The following is a 22197-nucleotide window of genomic DNA, read 5'->3' on the forward strand; positions in this document are numbered from 1 at the left end:
TTAGTGGCACTGCACTACAGTGAAGATTCCAAACACCTGCTGTTGAGTTTTCTTGAGCCTTTTTTTTTTTTTTTTTTTTTTTGAGAGAGAGTCTCACTTTGTCACCCTTGGAAGAGTGCCGTAGCATCACAACACATAGCACCCTCAAACACTTGGGCTTAAGTGATTCTCTTGCCTCAGCCCTGTGAGCAGCTGGGAGTACAGGCGTCTGCCACAACACCCAGCTATTTTCAGAGATGGGGGTCTCACTCTTTCTCAGGCTGGTCTTGAACCTGTGAGCTAGGGCAATCTACCCTCGTGGGCCTCCCAGAGTGCTAGCATTACAGGTGAGCCACCATGCCAGGCCTACTTGAGCCCTTTTGAACACAAAATTATACCCTCTGGTTCTTCTCTCCTTGAAAACAAACCCTGTTTCCAAAAAAGTCCTCCATCAATTCTTCACCTTTTTTGAGAAGTCCCTATATGATTTTTCACTTAAAAAGACAACAACATCACTTCTCGGCCTTTTGGCTAAGATCAAGTGTAGTATCTGTTCTTATCAGTTTAATATCTGATACGTCCTCTATCCGAGGACAATATATTAAATGGATTTTTGGAGCAGGGAGTTGGAATAGGAGCTTGCTCTGTCCACTCCACGCATCGACCTGGTATTGCAGTACTTCCAGGAACGGTGCACCACAAAAAAAAAAAAAAAAAAAAAAAAGACAACAACAACAAAAACCCCAACCAAGGCTAGGTAAACCACATAAATCAAACTTCAGAGAATCATTCCCATATTACCTTTTTCTCAACTGACTCATTCTTTAATCCACATGTATTTGAATAGACAGTAACATAGAATATGTTCTGAGTTGCATCAACTATGAATGTGCTGGCAGGCTTCTGTAAAACAGAGTCAAACAATACCTGGTAGGACTCCAAAGGGCTGATTATAACAAGAGCAGCAGCTAATTGGTAGTTAAAAACTCAAGGGTTTATCAAGAACAGAGCTAGTGAGATGGAGCCTCTCCGGGACTACAGGTGGAGGTACAATCCCAATTTAATTAATTGCAAGCAGGTTCAGGAGGTTGATTAGGATCAGGTAAATTTCATTACTGATAATGTAAATAAGAAAAGCCTTATTGTATATAACTGTTGCAATGTATACATAGGTAATTAGCTTTAGAAAAATAAAAACATTTATGCCTAGTACAGCTTTTCAGCTTATAAAACATATTAACCTCAAGTTTAAAGTAACAGAGGCAAGACCTATGGGAGAAATCTGCTTGGCTTGCCAGTCCAAAGGGAAGCACAGAAGGACCCATTTCAAATCTATACAAAGGGCTGTAGCGTGGATAATGTATTTAACAGCGCGGGCGAGGGGAGGGGGGCGTTGGAGTAAAAAAATTTCACCAGAGAACTTGCTCTTAGTCACCTTGCACCAGAATATAAACTAACTCATGAATGCACGCACATGAAACCAATATCATATCTAATTGACTGAGTGCCAAGTAGAAAGTTCTTACCGGATTTATTATCAAACTTATTTGTACTATTTTATCATCCATTCCAGGAAAAAAAATGAGAGCACACGAAAATTTAATTTGTAAGCAACTGGTATCTCTCCATATTAAAGGAACAGGTAATACAATTTTAAAAATCGGTGAAGTATTAACAGTTTTTAGTCAGAAACACATTAAAACTATTTAAAATCATGAGTGGGAATCCAGGAGGGGAGGCGCACTTAAGCTAATTATTAAGCTAAAAATTAAGGTTTTATAAAGTGTTACCTACTAACAACCAACACCGTTTTCTTTTTGGACCAGCCTGAAGATTAGATTACAGGTGACAACGATGCCCCAAAGCGCCGGGGGGAAACTTCCACTAGGAGAAGGCACCAGGGGTAAAGTCGACAGTCAGGGGCCCTGGCCCACTCCAGGGACTCCCCGGGTCGGTGGTCTACACCACCTACAACCGTTCACCTAGGGCGACTCGACTTCGGGGTCTAGGGGCAAATCGGTCTCCCGAAGCCACGTGCGTGGCCCGCCCGGGTCGCCGGCCGCCGTCGCCGCGGGAGCCGGGCGCGAGCCAGTGGCGAGTCACAGAGGCCGGGTGCGCGCCCCACCCTTGAGTCCGCAGCCTGGGCGGCCTAAGCCCGCGAGCCAGGGAATCGCCCTGTTCGCCCTCCCTCCCCCTCGGCTGGCCGCTGGGGCGGGGCCGGCCCTAAGGCCCGGCAGCACCCGACTGGGCTCCTCAGTCAGCTACAGCCCGAGGCCTGGCTAGGGCAAGAGCGGGCGATTAGCCACGTCACGCTCTTCAGGGAAGCCCCGCCCCCAGCCGTCCTCTTGGACCGCCCCCTCCACGCCCCCACGAGCAGTTACCGGCTCGCTCGGCGCGTGCCTCTCCGACTCCGGTAGAGGTCCTCCGGCCCCGGCTAGCTGAGCCTCTGCGGCTGCAGCCCAGGTGAGGGCTCGCGGCTCCCAGCGGCGGCGCCTGGCACGTGTTGGCGGGCTCGGGGCTTGCGCCGCCAAGGAGAACCGGGCCGGCGGGCGGTTAGCGTCCCGTTCGACGCGGGGAGGGGCGGCACGCCGGGCGCTGCACAGCCTTGGCGGGCGGCGGTGGCGGCAACCGGGCTCTCGGGTTCTCTGCCCCAGGCCGGAGCCAGTAGTTGCCCCGGCGGAGAGAAGGGCAGCCAGGCTCCCTGGCCCCGGGTTCCCCCCGGCTGGGGCGGCTGGGGCAGGCGGACGATGTCTGCTCGCGTCCCGGTGCCTACCGCTCACTCTCGGGAGGATCCGCCCACGGCGGCTGCTGAGAGGGAGTCGCTGTCCGGCGCGGTGAGCCGGCAGGCCGAGCAGCCGCCCGCGCCCGAAAGAGAGGGCAAGGAGGCGGCGAGGGAGGAGAGGGCCGCTGCCGCCACCAGAGTGGGGGCGTGGGGAGAGCCGTCTCCGGCGCTAGTGCTGGGACACAGCGTGCCCCAGGCGGCCGTGCCCGTGAGGCCCCTGGCGCTGCACCTGGCGCACAAGGCGCGCGGGCCTGGGGGCCCCTTCGGCGTGGAGCCACCGCGGGATCCGCCAGCCGAGGACGCCCGGGAGGAGGAGGAGGCTGCGGCTGGTTCTGAGGAAAAGCTGCAGCCGCCACCGCTGCCGCCTAAGGAAAATCCCTGGACCAAAAAACCTCCCCAGCATCTGTCCCCCGCCGGGACGGGCCCGCCGGCGCCCCTGCTGGAAACCGTGGAGGCAGGTCTGTGGCTCCTCTGTGGTGGGCGCGGGATGGGGTGGGCAGGGGCGACTCGCAGGACTTGCCGGCGCGGGGCTGGGGGAAGGGCAGGCCTCGGTGCCCTGTCAGTCGGAGGTATTTCGTTCCAAGGTGTCATTCACTCTGCCTATTTACATAAATGGGCATCTGGGAAGGGAGCGGCAGGAAGAGGTGGGACCTCAGGTTCTCCTTGACTATGGGGGCACCGAGTGGGTAACTTGGCAGCGCTGCCCAGCCTCTGCGGTGGCACTTGCGTTTTCCCCCCACGTGGGAACGTAGCTAACTTTAGATAGATACTGCAGTGCATCGTTTGGGAAAGTTTTTGTGGACTTTTAAAAAAGGCGTTGAAGCAAGACAGAGCAAGGGGATTTATTGGTAAGTAGAAGCGCGATTGTGACCTTTATTGTGAAATAATTGATAAAATTGATAAGCTAAAAATCTCAAGGTTTTCAAAACACTAAGTCATGTTAAAAATGAGCCCTAAAATGTAGTTGCCATTAAAGTGTTTTGAATTATAGTTGTGGAAAATAATTGAAATAGGTAGTTGATGTGAGACCGTGGATTATACTTTAGGTAAATGGTAGTTGTCTGACATTTCGGTTAACTCCTCTTCCCTTTAGAGATTAAATTATGCCGTTGCATTTGAATGCTGACTGATGCAGTATGGCTTTATTTTGGTTGTGGCAGCTGCAGTTTAAAAAGAAAAGTCAAAATGGAAATACTACAAAGACAAAAAGCAGTATCTTCTACTTTTGTTTTCTAAATTAAGCAGTACTAAATTAATTGAATTTTTAATATGGAAATTACAACTGTTTATCTGACAAGTCTTTGTTGTTTCTTAAAATTAATGGTTAATAGTGGTATAGGAAAAACTTGAGCATGTTGACAGGGTTGTGAGGATCAAATGCAGTAAAGGATTTGATGCAGTATAAACAAGTTGATTGTTATAGACATGTTCTTCTGAGGAACTGTGCAATAGAGGGAAATAGTGTTAATTGTCTAGCATTTGCACAGAAATACTCTTCCTTAATTCTTGGTTTTGACCCTTGCAGAAAAAACTTTAAAATTTTCTCTAGATTTAGTATTGGCACGATTCCATCCTAGCTGTGAAGGTCTGTTTACTACTAACTAAAGAGAGCACCCTTAAATCTCCATACAATTTAGCAGAGAAAGAAAGCCCTAGTGGGGCGGGCCTGTGGCTCAGTGGGTAAGGGCCCTGGCAGGCGGGAGGGTGGCTCGTTCAAACCCCAAACTGCAACAACAAATTCAGCCCTAGTGAATCATATTGGCTGCCTCATCTCTCTATTTCTAGACTTAGACACAGTTACACTTTTTTTAAATTGAGTCTCACTTTGTCACTGTTGATAGAGTGCCTCATAGCTCACAGCAACCTCAAACTGTTGGGCTCAAGTGATTCTCTTGCCTCAGCCTCCCTAGTAGTTGGGACTACAGGCACCCACCAAAACACCCAGCAATTTTTTTTTCTTTTGTGTAGCAGGCCAGGGCAGGTTTGAACCCACCAGCCCAGCAGCATGTGGCCAGCACCCTAACCACTGAGTTACATGCGCCCCCCGACACAGTTACACATTATATTCAGTGAACAACCAAAAGCAGAACTCTTTGTTAATTGTTAAATCAATATTGTAAGTTTTTTGTTTTTTTTTGTGTGTGTAAAGGCAGAGTCTCACTTACAGCCCTTGGTAGAATGCCGTGGTGTCACACAGCTCACAGCAACCTCCAACTCCTTAGGCGATTCTCTTGCCTCAGCCTCCCAAATAGCTGGGACTACAGGCGCCCACCACAACGCCCGGCTATTTTTTTTGTTGCAGTTTGGCTGGGGTGGGTTTGAACCCGCCGCCCTTGGTACATGGGGCCGGCACCCTACCGACTGAGCCACAGGCGCCACCCAATATTTAAGTTTTAAAATTTTAAAGCTGGGCACTGTGGTGCAGGTCTGTAGTCCCAGCTATTCAAAAGGCAAGAAAATCACTTGAGGCCAAGGAGTTCGACCCTTTAGTGCAGGCTCATCTTACCTGTAGCCACTGCACTCCAGCCTGAGTAACATATTAAAACCCGATCTCTAAAAAGAAAAATAAAACTTTGAATATGAGATTTGGGAATTTTAATTGCAAATAACCTGTGAAGAATATTTAACAGTTTAAACTACTGGTGCCTTTATTCTTCATTCTTTTTTTTTTTTTTTTTTTTGTGGAGACAGAGTCTCACTGTACCGCCCTCGGTAGAGTGCCGTGGCGTCACACGGCTCACAGCAACCTCTAACTCTTGGGCTTACGTGATTCTCTTGCCTCAACCTCCCGAGCAGCTGGGACTACAGGCGCCCGCCACAACGCCCGGCTATTTTTTTTTTTTTTTGTTGTTGTTGCAGTTTGGCCGGGGCTGGGCTTGAACCCGCCACCCTTGGCATATGGGGCCGGCGCCCTACTCACTGAGCCACAGGCGCCGCCCTTATTCTTCATTCTTACTGGAGATTAACAACAAGGTGATGCTAGATGAATGGTATGGTTTAGGGGAGTTTCAATTTTGCTATATCTCTCAGTAGGGAACTCTTTCTGTCTTTGGAATCAGGTCTGCACCCATAGGAATACCATTCTCTTCACACCTGGAGTAGCCTAGTAACCATAGTCTCTTTCCAGAATGAACAGTGTTCTCCCAAAACTTCTCTTTGTGATTGAATAACTTCAGTAACTTGGATAAGAGATTATGGTGCAGAAATGAACTGTTTTGAGAACTGGAGCTCAAATTCTAGTGCAATTGTTACTAACTAGGTTGACTTCTGCAAGATTTCTGAGCCTTGTAAATAAATGAAGTGGATGGACTCACCTCTTCTAGTTCTTGATACCAGAGTGCCATCCTACATTCTGGGTGCCTCTTTCCTCTCTGTTGCTCTGACTAGAGTGCCATGACCTCAGCCTAACTCACAGCAACCTAATGCTCCTGGGCCCAAGTGATCCTGCCTCAGCCCCCGCCCCCATCCCCTCGAGTAGCTAGAACTCTAGGCACCCACTACCATGTCCAGCTAATTTTTTCTATTTTTAGTAGAGACAAAGACTTGGCTGTTCTTAAATACTTGTAACTCCTGAGCTCAATGCATCCTCCGCCTCAGACTCCCAGAGTGCTAGGAATTAAAGGCATGAGCCGCTGGTCCAGGGTGTTGCAGTTTCTGTTTCAAGTATCCAAGCTCTTGAAAATGAGTTATCTTCCGTATCTGTTTAGAATTATTTCCTGCCATAGCCTACCAAAGTGAACCACTTTATAGAAGGCCACCACTCCTGGCCTTTCCTTGTAGGTTCTCAGAGTTTGAGAATAACATTTTAAAGATACTGGAATATTGCTCAAAAAAGTGCTACTGGCATGTAGTGTTTTACCAATGATATTTGAAAAATGGAGCTGTGTAGATCACATGCTTGTTCATGTTTGTTGATATATATTTGAACCATTAGTAGCTTAAATTTCTTAAGTTTCATCTGCTTAAGTACTTTTTTTCTTTTCTTTTCTTTTTTTTTTTTTTTTTTTTTTTTTTTTTGAGACAGAGTCTCAAGCTGTTGCCCTGGGTAGAGTTCCATGGTGTCACAGCTCACAGCAACCTCAAACTCTTGGACTTAAGCGATTCTCTTGCCAGAGCCTCCCAAGTAGCTGGGACTACAGGCACCCGCCACAACACCCAGCTATTTTTGGGTTGTAGTTGTCATTGTTGTTTGGCAGGCCTGGGCTGGATTTGAACCCGCCAGCTCCGGTGTACATGGCTGGTGCCCTAGCTGCTGAGCTACAGGTGCTGGGCCCATTAAGTGCATATTTTTTAATTTGAAAAAATTCGAAATTTAGACAGTTTTCTAGGCTGGCTTGCTTAGGTTTCCTCTAATGACATGCAGGGCAATTTCCTTCATTTTAGTTAAAACATGGAAAAATGAAAAATTTCCTTTCTATAATCTGTATGTACGTAAACTATGGTTAAAACCCAATGGTTTTATTTTCATGTCAGTACGTATACAGATTTATCTCGTTTCTTAAAGTTTTACATTATTTTATGTATGGCCATTGGAATTTCTTTTTTGAATAATCTATTCCTCTTACACTCAGATTTATTTAATTTTTTTCTATTTTTTTGAGACAGAGTCTTAGTTGCCCTGGGGTTGAGTGCTCTGGCATCATAGCTCACAGCAACCGCAAACTCTTGGGCTCAAGCAAGCCTCTTATCTCAGCCTCATGAGTAGCTAGGACTATAGGCACCCACCAAGATGCCTGGCCAGTTTTTCTATTGTTAGTAGAGATAGAGTCTCACTTTGCTCAGGCTGGTCTTGAACCTATGAGCTCGGGTAATCTATCTGTCTCTGCCTCCCAGAGTGTTGAAATTACAGGTGTGAGCCACCACGCCCAGCCAGATTTATTCAGTTGTTTAAAGCTCCTTATCACCTTTTTTTCTTTTGTTTTTTTTTTGGCCAGGGCTGGGTTCGAACCCACCACCTCCAGCATATGGGGCGTATACCCTACTCTTTTGAGCCACAGGCGCTGCCCTCTTTATCACCTTTTTAAAGGAAAAAGACTGGGTTGGTGTAGTTTAAGCAGGCTGCACAAAGGAATTGGGCAAATTTATCCATTTGGTTGGGATTGCACAACTGGCAAGTCCCTCTTCTTACCCTGAGACATTGACAGCCTGAAGGAGCAGACCAGAATGCTTGCTTTTTGAGGACAGCTAACTCAATGCAACAGGAGAAAAGATGCTGGCTTTTCTAAACTCATTAATCAGGAAATGTAATCCCTTTCCATGGGAAGAATTGATACAAGGGAATAGAAGTGTTCAGGGAAAATGTTTCTTTTTCATGGAAAAATAAGTTAACTATGAAGATTACTTAGTAACTAACATTCAGAAATCCTTCATAATACATTTCTTATCCCAGAAGAATATCCAACTATATTAGTCAACATAGTTTATAAAATATTCTATGATGGTATTGATAAGACACATATAAACTTCCCAGTTAGAGTGTATGCACATAGTCCATTAATAAAATGTCGACACTATAGATCCTCCAAAGTTAAATGTAAACTTTTTCTCACTGTATCCCGTGGAGAGGAATTAAAAGTTGAAGATTAAAATTTAGACATGGCATTTAAAGAGTAGATTTTGCCGGGGTTAGTTGAAGTTTTTTTTTTTTTTTAGCAGATGTAGAGCTAGGTGTTAGTGTGTCTTTTGGGGCGCTGGTTGGGGTAAATAAAGCATGATGTGAAGATTAATTTTAATTAAAATTTAGACAAATTCAAAAATCTTTGAGTAGAAACGAATTGACTACTTGTATCTTTTTATTTTTAATTGTCTGAAGAAATAAAGTTCAAGATTCTACTTTCCCGATTTTTTTAATTTCTTCTAGTGAGAAATTATTCTCAGTCTGCATATGGGATGCATTGATTTTTATATTAATTATTTTGAGACACAGTCTCAGTTGCCCTGAGGTTGAGTACCCTGGCATCATAGCTTATAGCAACCTCAAACACTTGGGCTCACGCATTCCTCCTGTCTCAGCCTCTTGAGTAGCTGGGACTACAGGCGCCCGCCAAGATGTCTGGCTAGTTTTCCTATTTTTTAGTAGTAGAGACAGGGCTAATCTCAAACTCCTGAGCTCAGGTAATTCATTTGCCTCAGACTCTCGGAGTGCTGGGAGTATAGGGATGAGCCACAGCTCCAGTCACCAATTGATTTTTAAACGAATAAAAACATTAAATTCCTGGCACAGTTTTCTCCTAAGTTTTTAACTTAATCGTGTCATTTAGGATTGAAGTTAAAAGTTGATTTTTATGTGGTCAGAGTTTTTTTTATTGTTAGCTTTTGACCTTGGTTTCATGATTGTAAATGTCTATTTGAGTTGTAAAATAGATAAAACTTGCTTGAATAGCCTATCCCATTATAAATAGTTTGCACTATATATGACTATATTGTATAACACCAGGCACTTATTTACTCAATCAGAAATATTTTGGAGCATGTTTTCCATGTTGTAAAGGGAAAACTTCTAAAAGTTGTATACTATGTAACTTTCATTAAATATACATGCATTTACCGAGCATATTTCAATGAAATTATAGATTATTTTATGGTAAATACTGTTCTTTATTAGTCATTTAGGTTTTTTTTCCTTCCCTATGGGCTTCCATTTTGGGGGCCCACTTCTTTATATTTCTTTTACTACAGCATCTATTTTTATTTATTTTATTTATTTATTTTTAGAGACAAGGTTTGGCTCTATCACCTAGGCTGCAGGGAGTACAGTGGCGCAATCATAGCTCACTGCAGCCTCAGACCCCTGAGCTAAAGAGATCCTCCTACCTTGACCTGAATAGCTGGTGCTCACCACCCTGGTCAGCTATTGCATCTAGTTTTTCTTTTTTTTTTTATCTTAAGCTGTCATGCTGGGTAGAGTGCCGTGGTGTCGTAGCTCACAATATCTTCCAACTTTGGGGTCCAAGCAATCCTCTTGCCTCAGTTTTTCTATTTTTAGTAGTGATGGGGTCTCTCTTGCTCAGGCTAGTCTTGAACTCTTGAGCTCAACCAATCCACCCACCTCAGCCTCCCAGAGTGCTAGGATTATGGGTGTGAGCCATGGCGCCTGGCAGCATCTAGTTTTTCTTAATGGACTGTTTTATCCGTATGCACATATACACGTAGGCATATGTGTACCTAAAGTATAAAGGAGAGTAGCTGAGCGTGGCGGCTTGTGCCTGTAATCCCAGCCCCTTGGAAAACTGAGTTCGATACCAGTCTAGGCAACATAATGAGATTCCATCTCTACAAAAAAAATTTTAAAAAATTAGCTAAGTATGGTGGGGCCACACAGTAGTCCTAGCTACTTGGAAGGATGAGGTGGGGAGGATCCCTTGAGGCCAGAAGTTCAAGGTTACAGTGAGGTGTGATTGAACTATGCACTGCAATGTGGGTGACAACAAGACCCTGTCTTAAAAAAAAAAATGAAGAATAAAAGGAATACCATCTGTGTACTTACTATAGTGCTTTAGAAGTAGAAATGTCACAGGATTCAAAATTCTCTGTATGCCCATTCCTGATCACATTTCATGCCCAATCCCTCTTTCTTTGGTATTATCTTAGTTAAACCTGCTTCCGGATTTTAACTCCAAGATTGCTTTATTCTATAAATTGGTCATTGCTATGACTTACAGGATTCATTTTCGCCTGCATCCATAGATGATAATAATAATCATCTATGGATGCAATATGGATGTAAGCCCCAAGTATATTTTACTTCTTTTTTTAATGTGGTTTTTGGCTGGGGCTGGGTTTGAACCCACCACCTCCGGCATATGGGGCCAGCACCCTACTCCTTTGAGCCACAGGCGCTGCCCTATATTTTACTACTTAATATTTATTTTAGGTCATGTTTAGCTAGATGATTGTGCCATCTTGTCATCTTACTAATGATGAACTAAACTAAATGCAGTGTAAAAATCTTCAATTAGAGGATAGTGTATTGGCTTTTATTGTCAACAACTGCATTCTTAAGTTAAGGACAGGTGGTGATACAATGATGGTATAAACTTCTGCAGAGACCAGTGATTGTGGCATCTTGTCATCTTACTAATGATGAACCAAACTAAATGCAGTGTAAAAATCTTCAAATGGAGGATAGTGTATTGGCTTTTATTGTCAACAACTGCATTCTTATTTAAGTCAAGGACAGGTGGTGATACAATGATGGTATAAACTTTTGCAGAGACCAGTTATTCTATTTTTTATGCTTTGAATCTAGGTACAACCTGTTAGGGTTGGCAAATATTTTTCTTTTCTTTCCTTTTTTTTCTTTTGAGACAGAGTCTTACTATGCTGCCTTCGGTAGAGTGCTGTGGCATCACAGCTCACAGCAACCTCCAACTCTTGGGCTTAAGCGATTCTCTTGCCTCAGCCTCCAGAGTAGCTGGGACTACAGGCGCATGCCGCAATGCCCAGCTATTTGGTTTTGGTTGCAGTTGTCATTGTTTAGAAGGCCCGGGCCGGGCTCAAATCCTCTAGCCTTGGTGTATGTGACTAGCACCCTACTCACTGAACTACGGGTGCCGAGCCTGCCAAATCTTTTTCCTACGACAAATAATTTGAAGTCTTCTGACCTATTTCTGGTGATATATTAATTGTATAGAAAAATTTATCCCAGAGGAAATTGACCTGATTTTATTAAAGCATATTTCTGTTTTCTTATGTTATATGCTATTAGTGAGATGACTGATGTATTAGCTCAATGTAAGTAACTTTTTGATTTGTAGACTGAAGACTAAAAGACTTGATTTGAATTTGTGGTGGTAAATGTGATTGATTTTTTTTTTTTTGTTTGTTTTGTTTTGTTTTTGGCTAGAGATTTGAGTCTTAGAACTTTAGAATGTTGTTGAGAGTGGTCATTTCACTGATTTATTGCAATTAGTACACTAGCTATTTTGTTAAATATATTGAATGAAGTCGTTGTAAAAACAATTCTTGTATTTTCTTTAGAGCTCAGTTCCCCAAAAATCATAAAAGCAGGAAAACTCAAGACAAAGAAGTTCAACAAGGTATGTTTTTATAGGAAACAGTTCTTTTTATTTCCATTTTTTTACTTTTATTTATAAGGAAACAGTTCTTAATTATGTTTATTTTGAAAATTGTTAGGAACTCTTCTTAGATTATTATAAATGTATTTTTTTCTGCTAATTGTGTCATTGATGTTAGTTTAAAGTTAATATTCTAATAATTGTAGCATTTATCCAAATCCTCATCTGCCTTTGTCATCAGGTATGCCATTAAATAGTTCTAGAAGTTAGATTATAAGACCAAGCCATTCTTATTTCAAAGCGTTCAGCCTGGAGAAACTTTGGAATTAATTTGGCAGATGCCTATGCATAATGGAATATGAGTATTTTTTTAAACTGTCATTTTTAGGAAATATTTTTTCTATTTAAATTTTGAAAACTAATTTGCAGACATAACCTTATCTGTTACTTCTTAGGCTAGTGATTTCAGCGATATGGCGAATTGGCCAACACCGAGTGAATTAGTGAACACTGGAGTGAGTATTATTTTAGGATTTTTAAGAAAAACCTGGAAAATATTTTTATTTCAATATGCATAATCTAACTTAAAATGCAGAGAATTGTTGCCTTGGGGGATACTTTTAAAGTCTTGATTCATCAATAAGATTGCTTTTTTGCTAGTTTAACTTGTCATTCTTTCAAGTATTAGTAATGAGCTTGATATCTTTTTTTTTTTTTTTTTTTTTTTTGTAGAGACAGAGTCTCACTTTATGGCCCTTGGTAGAGTGCCGCGGCCTCACACAGCTCACAGCAACCTCCAACTCCTGGGCTTAAGTGATTCTCTTGCCTCAGCCTCCCAAGTAGCTGGGACTACAGGCGCCCGCCACAATGCCCGGCTATTTTTTGGTTGCAGTTTGGCCGGGGCTGGGTTTGAACCCGCCACCCTCAGTATATGGCGCCGGCACCCCACCGACTGAGTCATAGGCGCCGCCCTGAGCTTGGTATCTTAAGCTTTACCCATGGTAACCTTTAACTTAATATGTGTACTATGAACACATAATTACAAATTATACTCAAAATTTTGCATTTTTATAAAATCATATACATTGATGAAGAGGTGCTGAAAACTTGGCAGCTACCTCTTTTAAAGTTTTGGCCAGTTTTCAGATGCCTGATTTCATTCATTATATTCTCCTTATCTTTTGTTCTTATGAGGTAATCTTATGTCTGGGAAAGGGGAAATGAACCTGGTAGTCATCTTTTTGTAATGATTAAAATAAGGAGATGAATTTTTGTGTGTGTGTGTGTGTGTGACAAAGTCTTACTATCCCTTGGTAGAGTGTCATGGTGTCACAGCTTACAGCAACCTCCAACTCTTGGGCTTAAGCGATTCTTTTGTCTCAGCCTCCCAAGTAGCTGGGACTACAGGTGCCGGCCACAACACCTGGCTATTTTTTTGCTGCAGTTGTCATTATCCTTTAGCTGGCCCAGGATGGGTTCAAACCTGCCAGCCTCTGTGCATGTGGCGGATACCATAACCACTGTACTACGGGTACCGAGACAGGAGATTAATTTTTAATATATGAATGAAGCCCATTTTGTGTTTCAAAATTTGAGCTAATATATGCATCTTTTCTTATAGTCTTTTCAGTACATGTTGAAGGGATAATTTATACATGCATGTATGTACTATATGAGGTGTGACAATTAAGTTTGTGAACTCATCCTAGAAAAAAGTGCTACATTGGGCAGCGCCTGTGGCTCAAAGGAGTAGGGCGCCGACCCCATATGCCAGAGGTGGCGGGTTCAAACCCAGCCCCGGCCAAAAAAAACTACAAAAAAAAAAAAAGAAAAAGTGCTACATACCTCATTAATGAATATCACTGCAGTTAACTTTTGAAGTATTTCCTTTGGGAAGCTGTGCACCAATGCCAGTGTCTAGTCCACCTTCAAAGCAATTTTGGAACTTTCTGGAATAACCTTCAGAGCTATCTTCGTATGGCACACAAAAACACGCAAGAATATTAATGAGGCTCGGCACCTGTAGTTATAGTGGTTACCGCGCCAGGGACATAGACTGAGGCTGGCGGATTCAAACCCGGCCTGGGCCAGCTAAACAACAATGACAGCTGCGACAAAAAATAGCTGGGCATTGTAGCAGGCACCTGTAGTCCCAGCTACTTGGGAGGCTAAGGCAAGAGAATCACTTAAGCCCAAGAGTTTGAAGTTGCTGTGAGCTGTGATGCCAGGACACTCTGAGACGGAGGTTGACATAATGAAATTCTGTCTCAGAAAAAAAATATTAATGAATACCACTCAGCAAGACACTGCCACATGTTGACACAAACACAGTTACAAGATAGTGATAGACCAAGGTTATGAAACCTTGCTGAGTTGTTTGTACAGTGTTTCCAACCTAAGTGCACAGTGTCAAGTTTGCAAACTAATTATCAAACCCTGTTATGATGCCAGCTTTAATGGTCATTCCAGAAAAAGTTCTAAAATTGCTTTGAAGGTGCTGGTGTTGGTGCATAGCTTCTCATTGGGAGTACTTTGAAAGGAACTGTAGTGATACTCAGCGGTGAGCTATGTATCCTTTTTCTAGGACGAGTTAACATACTTAATTGTCAGACCTTCGTGTGCGCACAGATCAGTAAGTGTGCAGTGAATGGATTTTTAATTTTAACTATGAAAGCAGCTCAGAAAGATGCCTCTAAAATACCGAAGGGCTTTTTTGAGGAGTAACCTATATAGTTTTTTGGTTACATGTGTTCACTTTGACACTGTGCCCACAGCAATTTGTAATTTGTGTAGTAGTATTGGCTTATAGTTGTTGATGAGTTAAATAGGTGAGACATGGTGGCTCACACCTGTAATCCTAGCACTCTGGGAGGCTGAGGCAGGTGGATCACCTGAGCTCAAGAGGTCAAGACCAGCCTGAGTAAGGGTGAGATCCCCCCCCTACTAAAATTTAAAAAACTAGCTAGGTGTTGTGGTGGGCACCTATAGTCCCAGCTGCTTAGGAGGCTGAGGCAGGAAGAGGGCTTGAGTCCAAGAGTTTGAGGTTGCTGTGAGCTATGATGCCAGGGGACTCTACTCAGGGTGGCAGAATGAGACTCTAAAAAAAAAAAAAAAAAAAAAAGTAAATACATTTAATTGAGGTAAAAATGACACATAATATATTAAAATAAAAATACATAAAGTGTATAATTTGATAAATTTTGATCTGTGTAGACCTGTGAAGCCATCACTACAAACAAGATAATGAACTTACTAAACTATATTACCCCCAAAGTTTTCTCTTGCTCCTTTGCAATTCTCCCTATCTTATTCACGCTCACCAGCCTAGGCAACCATGTTATACTTTCTGTCACTAAATTAATTTGGATTTTCTAGAATTTTATAATTTGTGGAAGTATACTGTGGATACTTTATTTTGTTAGCTTTTACTTAGCATGTTGTGTGTATCCGTAGTTCATTCCTTTTTGTTGCTGAATAGTATTCTATTGTGTATACATAACACAGTCTGTTAATGGACATTTGAGTTGATGCTAGTTTTTGGCTGTTACAAATAAAACTGCCATATGAACATTACTATATAAAATTTTGCAAGGGTTATATAAAACCCGTGGGCTCAGGTGATCCACTTGTATGGGCCTCCCAGAGTGCTAGGATTACAGGTATGAGCCATTGCACCCAGCCTGGCTATTTAATTTATCAACAACTACAAGCTGCTACTACTACACAAATTACAAATTGCTATGGATACATGTCAAGTGAAAACGTAACCAGAAAACTATATAGGTTACCCCTCTAGAAAGCTCCTTGGTATTTTAGAGGTATCTTTCTGAGCTGCTTTCATAATTAAAATTTTATATAAAATATGCTTTCTTTTTGATGGGGGTAAATGACTAGTCTGGATCATATGGTAGCTATTTGTTTAGGTTTTAAAGGAACTGCCAAATTTGTACTTCTACCAACAGTGTATAAAAATTCCAGTTACTCTATCTTACCACTCTTAATATGGTCAGTTTTAAAATTTTAGCCATTCTGATAATTGTGTAGTGGTATTGCATGTGGCTTTATTATTTGAGACAAGTCTCACTCTGTTGCCCCTAGGTAGTGTGTCATGGTGTCTTTGCTCACAGCAACCTCAAACTCTTGAGCTTGAGCAATCCCCTTGCCTTGGCCTTCCAAGTAGCTGGAACTAGACAGCACCTGCCACAGTGCCAGGCTAGTTTTTCTATTTTTAGTGGAGATGGGATCTCACTCTTGCTCAGGCTGGTCTTGAACTCTTACGCTCACATGATCCACCCACCTCAGCCTACCAAAGTGCTAGGATTATAGGCATGAGGCACCGTGCCCAGCCTGCATGTAGCTTTAATTTGTATTTCTCTAATGATGTTGATTATCTTTTCATATATTTGCTATCAGTATAGGTTTTTGTAAGTAGCTGATCAAGCTTACCCATTTTTTTTTTTTTTTTTTTTTTTGTAGAGACAGAGTCTCACTTTATGGCCCTCTGTAGAGTGCTGTGGCCTCACACAGCTCACAGCAACCTCCAACTCCTGGGCTTAAGCGATTCTCCTGCCTCAGCCTCCCGAGTAGCTGGGACTACAGGCGCCCGCCACAACGCCCGGCTATTTTTTGGTTGCAGTTTGGCCAGGGCCGGGTTTGAACCCGCCACCCTCGGTATATGGGGCTGGCGCCTTACCGACTGAGCCACAGGAGCCGCCCCAAGCTTACCCGTTTTTTAAAAACAGAGTTATTACTGAGTTTTGTTTTTTGTTTTGTTTTTGAGACTTGCCCTGGGTAGAGAGTGGTGGTATCCTTACAGCTCACTGCAACCTTTTTTTTGAGACAGAGTCTTACTTTATCACCCTCGGTAGAGTGTTGTGGCATCACACAGCTCACAGCAACCTCCAACTCCAGGGCTTAGGCGAGTCATTTGCCTCAGCCTGCCGAGTATTAGCTGGGACTACAAGCGCCCGCCACAACACCTGGCTATTTTTTTGTTGTTGTTGCAGTTTGGCTGGGGCTGGGTTTGAACCTGCCACCCTTGGTATATGGGGCCGGTGCCCTACCCACTGAGCCACAGGCACCACCCAGCTCTCTCCTGGGCTCAAGGGATCCTCTTGCCTCAGTCTCCTGAGTAGCTAGGGCTATAGGCATGGACCATCAAACCTATCATTTTTAGTACAGACAGGGTCTTGCTTTTAGTCAGGCTGGTCTTGAGCTCCTGAGTCCAAGTGATCTTCCTGCTTCTGCTTCCTTCCCACAGTGGTAGGCCTCTTAGAATGCTAGGATTATAGGTGTAAGGTATTGCACATTGCCTTACCTATTACTGAGTTTGGAGAGTTCATTATATATTTTATATACAAGTATTTTATCAAATACTTAGCAAATAGTTTTCTCAGTTGACAGCTTTACTTTTAATAATGACTTTTGAAGTATACAGGAAAAGTAAGTAAAAAAAAAAAATAATTTACCTAAACGTATATTTCCTAGACATTTATAATGTATTTGAAAATTAAAATATTGATTCAATTCGTAAAAAAAAAAAAAAAGACTTGAAAAGTATTTATTTTTAATAATTTTATTATTTTCTAATCTTTAGGTAAGCTATATTACATATTTTTGGATATGTTAGTGAAAATGTTAATGACAATTATTTCATTCAGAAAACCTTTTTGCAGTGTCAGAATGTCATCAGTCAAGGAAATAAGAAACTACAAAATAGAAAGGAAAAAGAAGAGAAGGTTGAAAAGAGAAGTAACAGTGAGAGCAAAGAAAACAGGGAAACAAAATTAGATGGTCCTGGTGAAAATGTCAGTGAGGATGAGGCTCAGTCAAGTAATCAACGAAAGAGAGGTCAGTTGATCTATATCTTCTTCATTTTGATTTTAAATTTTTGAAGAAAATTGTAGTAATGAAAAATTATATTTATTCATTTGATCCCTGGTAGTAAAAAATGTGTATTTTATATTTCTTCGGGATAAATGATCTGCAGTGGTAACTGATTTGCTTTGGTAACATGTCTGAACTAGTAGACTTTTTTGCATTTAACTTGTACTGTATTCAAGAAAATGGAATGACGTTCCACTATATGGTTGGAAATGTATTCTTGGAAAGTTGTCTGCATTGGAACTGCTCTGTATTTAGGGAGTACTGAGAAAATTGAACACTTTCTTCATTGTCGCCCTTGGTAGAGTACCATGGCGTCACAGCTCACAGCAATCTCAAACTCTTAGGCTTAAAAGATTCTCTTGCCTCAACCTCCCTGGTAGCTGGGACTGACTATAGGCAACTGTCACAATGCCTGGCTATTTTGTTGTTGTTGTTGCAGTTGTTATTGTTGTTTAGCTGGCCCAGACCGGGTTCAAACCCGCCAGCCTCCTATGTAGCTGGTGCCCTACCCACTGAACTGTGAGCTCTATCATTTCTTGTTTTTTTTTTTTTTTTTTTTTTTTTTGGTTTTTGGCCAGGGCTGGGTTTGAACCCACTACCGCTGGCATATGGGACCAGCGCCCTACTCCTTGAGCCACAGGTGCCGCCCTTGTTTGTTTTTTTTTAATTGTGAGGTGCATCTTCATTTTTCAAACCACACTTTAGCTTATGATTATTGTTCAGATTTTTTTAGAGCAATTTTTGTGAAACCATGGATAAGTAAAACATTTGTAATTTTTTTTTGAGAGAGGGTCTCACTTTTTCGCCCTTGGTAGAGGGCCATGGCATCACAACTCACAGCAACCTCCATCACTTGGGCTTAAGCGATACTCTTGCCTCAGCCTCCCAAGTAGCTGGGACTATAGGCCCCCACCACAACGCTCAGATATATTTAGAGATGAAGTCTCATTCTGGCTCAGACTGGTTTTGAACCATTGAGCTCAGGCAATCTGCTCCCCTCAGCCTCCCAGAGTGCTAGGATTATGGGCATGCCATTGCGCCTAGCCAATTTGTATAATTTTTTAATGAGTTCCATCCTGGAACCAATGCAGTGTAGACAGCTTGAAATATCAGTAAAGTGTTTGAGAAGGATAATGAATGCACACTATACTGATCATTTGAGAAGTTTCATTCTGGTGATTTTCATCTTGAAAATGAGCCCATGTGGGTAACCTGAGACCAAGGTAGATAATGATGAGCTGAAAGTGGTAGTGGGAACAAGTATAGCTCAACCTATATGTGAATTAGCAGCAAGGTTTGATATTACTATTTTAGTAGTACTGAACCATTTGAAACAAATCAACAGGGTAAAGAAGCTGGATAGATGAATTACACATGAATTAATGAGCATCAGAAGACTTAAAGGTGAACCATTTCTATACCATGTTGTTACATGTGATGAAAATGGATTCTTTTTGACAATAACAAGCATTTGGCACAATGGTTGGATAAAGATGAAATGCCAAAACATCCAAAATTGAATATTCATCAAAAAAAGCTAATGGTGTCTATTTGGTGATACAGCACTGGTATTATCCACTTCAATTTCATGAAACCTGGTTAGTCAATTATAGCAAATGTCTACTGCAACCAATTGAATGACATGATAAAGATGCTTTGATTAAGCAGTAGAGATTGGTCAATAGAAAGGGAGGCCAGGGCGGTGCCTGTGGCTCAAGGAATAGGGCACTGGTCCATATGCCGGAGGTGGCGGGTTCAAACCCAGCCCCGGCCAAAAATCACAAAAAAAAGAAAAAAGAAAGGGAGGCCAATCTCTTGCTAGACTATGGCTGTTACACCAACAATGCTGCTCAAATTACAGAAGTTCGGCTTGGAAACACTGTCATTTACCATATTCGCCAGACCTTACACCAGCTCTTGCAAGGAAAAATATTCAGTTCTCAATCTGTGGAAAATGCCTTTGCATCTTTGCTGCTGGCATACACAAGGTAGTGTTAAGGTAGTAAAATTGGGGTTGACGCCCATAGCTCAGTGAGTAGGGTGCTGGCCACATACACCAGAGCTGGCAGGTTTGAGCCCAGCTGAGGCCTACTTAACAACAATGACAACTGCAACCAAAAAATAGCCAGGTGTTGTGGTGGACACCTGTAGTTCCAGCTACTTGGGAGGCTGAGGCAAGAGAATTGCTTAAGCCCAAGAGTTTTAGGTTGCTGTGAGCTATGATGCTAGAGCACTCTACTGAAGGTGACATAGTGAGCCTCTGTCTCAAAAAAAAAAAAAAAAAAAAAAAAAAAAAAAATAGTAAAATTGTATTGATAGATTAGGCACATAATCTGATTATACTCCTTGTTTGACATATAATAAACTTCAGATTTGAAATCAGACATTTCATATTTAATGAACTAAAAGTTGCCAGCCAACTTAATACTAGAACTAACAACCTGCCATATACTGAGCATTTACTTGAATAGTTTGTCTTTTTAATCTATCTAATCCTTAGCTGCAGTAGGTTTTAAGCAGGCTCATTTGATACAACAAACCAAGGCTAATTGCTCAAAAGTGGTTACAATAAGAAAATAGTTGCTAGAAAAATTTCTCCCCATTTTTTAACCACTTTGTCACTTGTCAACACTAAAGCTAGCTAGGTGTTTTGTGGTTAGATTACTTCATATATTAAGCCATAGAATGATCTCCTAGAGTACACATTTTTTATTTCAAAAGAAAACCTTGTTTATGCCAGGGACTCTCATTGATGGAATGTATAGAAATAGGCTTGAGAGATTTTGGATACTTTGATATTCTCTTTTCCTCATGTGATCCATTGTTTGTAGGCTATCAGTACTGTAGCCACACTATTATTCTTTTTCCCTTAATTACCTTGGCAGTTTTTTCTGTTTTGGTAGAAAATGTAGTTAAGACAGAATATTGAATATTTTGAAACTTTAACTATGGAACCAATGAACAGATGATATCTAGAATTTTAGTATAGCCGTAACAATTAGTTACATTATCATTTATTCCTCAAGAAAAGTTAAATTGCTTATGTCTTTTTTCTTAAGTTAGGAGCATGTGTAATAGCTATAAAAAATTATGTCAAATTAGACAGATTTTATACTTAGCACTCTTAGATTTTGAGAAACTTCATTATTCATAATGCTAGATAAATGAATATTTTAGACAGTGACCAGAAATTATAAATGTTTTGAACCAAAAGGCTAACTTTCCCATGTGTACATTCTAGTATGTTATCAGATTTGCCCATTCTGAAGCCTGAGAGTCAACTATTAGACAAAAGTAGTATGTATATGTACTATTTTGAATAGCATATACATCACAATTAAACAGAAGAATGAGCATTTTTACTTAGAATTCCAGTGAAAATTTATTACTGGCTTTTTTTTTTTTTTTTTTGAGAAGTGGGTATCATCCTGTTCAAGCTGGTTTCCTAGACTCATGTGATTCTCCTACCTCAGCCTCCTGCACAGCTGAGACTACAAGTGCATGCCACTGTACCTGACACTGACTTTTCACTTAATTTTTAGAAAAGTTACATTTGCACAAATAAGTTTATCAAGGAAATAAACTTTCTCTATGAGAGAAGGAAATCTTCTTTTGGTACTCTACAAATAATCCTTTTAAAGAGAAATTAAGTCTTTCACTTATTTAATTAAAATTCAGTGTTTTCAAATTACAGGGCTTTAGTGAAAATTGTGCATCATCATTAAATGACTGCATTTTTTTTCCTTCAAGCTAATAAGCACAGGTGGGTACCACTTCACTTAAATGATGTAAGACCAGACAGTCAAGAAAGACCCGGATCCCGGAACAGCTCAAGATGTCAACCTGAGGCAAATAAACCTGCACATAACAATAGGAGAAATGATACACGAAGTAAGTAACTATTCTAAGCAAAAAATGACCAAGGGAAGAACTTGAATCTTATGCTCATTATTTTAGTGACCATGTATATAGTATAAACTATTTGGGAAATAAATAGCAGATGCTGTGTCCCTTTAACTCTAAGGACCTTCTGAGTATATTTTGTAAGAATATAACCAGAGCACAGTTAACAAATTAAACCTAACATTAATACAGTGTGACTGTTCATGGGCACATTTTCCCAATGTTCTAATGTCCTTTATAGTTTTTCTTTTTGCCTGGGGCTGGGTTTGAACCCGCCACCTCCGGCATATGGGGCCAGTGCCTTACTCCTTTGAGCCACAGGTGCCGCCCAGCCTGTATAGTTTTTCTTTTCCAGAATCCAATTTGGGATCACACATTGCTTTTAGTTGTGTTTTCTTCTTAGGCTCCATTAATCTGTGATATTTCTGAAGACAAATAGGCTGTAGGCTGTAGATATTTCTCATTTTGGGTTTTCTGATGACTCCATGTCACTGGATTTGGGTTATGAAGTTTTGGCAGGGATACTACAAAAGATACATGGTTTTCTTAATGTATCACATGGAAACAGGCACGATCTTGGTCTGTCCCATTATTGATGCTGTTCACATCCTTTGGTTGAAGTTGTGTACT

General features: G+C 41.5%; 1 protein-coding gene and 1 non-coding gene across 3 annotated transcripts in view; both read left to right on the plus strand.

Moving 5' to 3' along the window:
* The first annotated feature begins 490 nt into the window (after nt 1–490).
* On the plus strand, nt 491–681 carry LOC128591673 (U2 spliceosomal RNA). Its single transcript, XR_008381623.1, has one exon. It is a non-coding gene; the product is annotated as a U2 spliceosomal RNA (small nuclear RNA).
* Nucleotides 682–1533: 852 nt separating this feature from the next.
* LARP1B (La ribonucleoprotein 1B) overlaps nt 1534–22197 on the plus strand; it is a 157216-nt gene continuing 136552 nt past the window's right edge. Inside the window, exons 1-5 of one of the 2 annotated variants that reach the window (XM_053578369.1) lie at nt 1534–3219; nt 11741–11799; nt 12234–12293; nt 17439–17628; nt 21415–21555. In XM_053578369.1, coding sequence (XP_053434344.1) covers nt 2727–3219; nt 11741–11799; nt 12234–12293; nt 17439–17628; nt 21415–21555 — 943 coding nt within the window. In that variant the 5' untranslated portion in view covers nt 1534–2726. The remainder of the gene's footprint in view (nt 3220–11740; nt 11800–12233; nt 12294–17438; nt 17629–21414; nt 21556–22197) is intronic. The other variant, XM_053578451.1, reaches the window with a different exon arrangement.

The sequence above is a fragment of the Nycticebus coucang genome, chromosome 1 (genome assembly GCF_027406575.1).
Source record: "Nycticebus coucang isolate mNycCou1 chromosome 1, mNycCou1.pri, whole genome shotgun sequence".
In the NCBI taxonomy this organism is placed as follows: domain Eukaryota; kingdom Metazoa; phylum Chordata; class Mammalia; order Primates; family Lorisidae; genus Nycticebus; species Nycticebus coucang.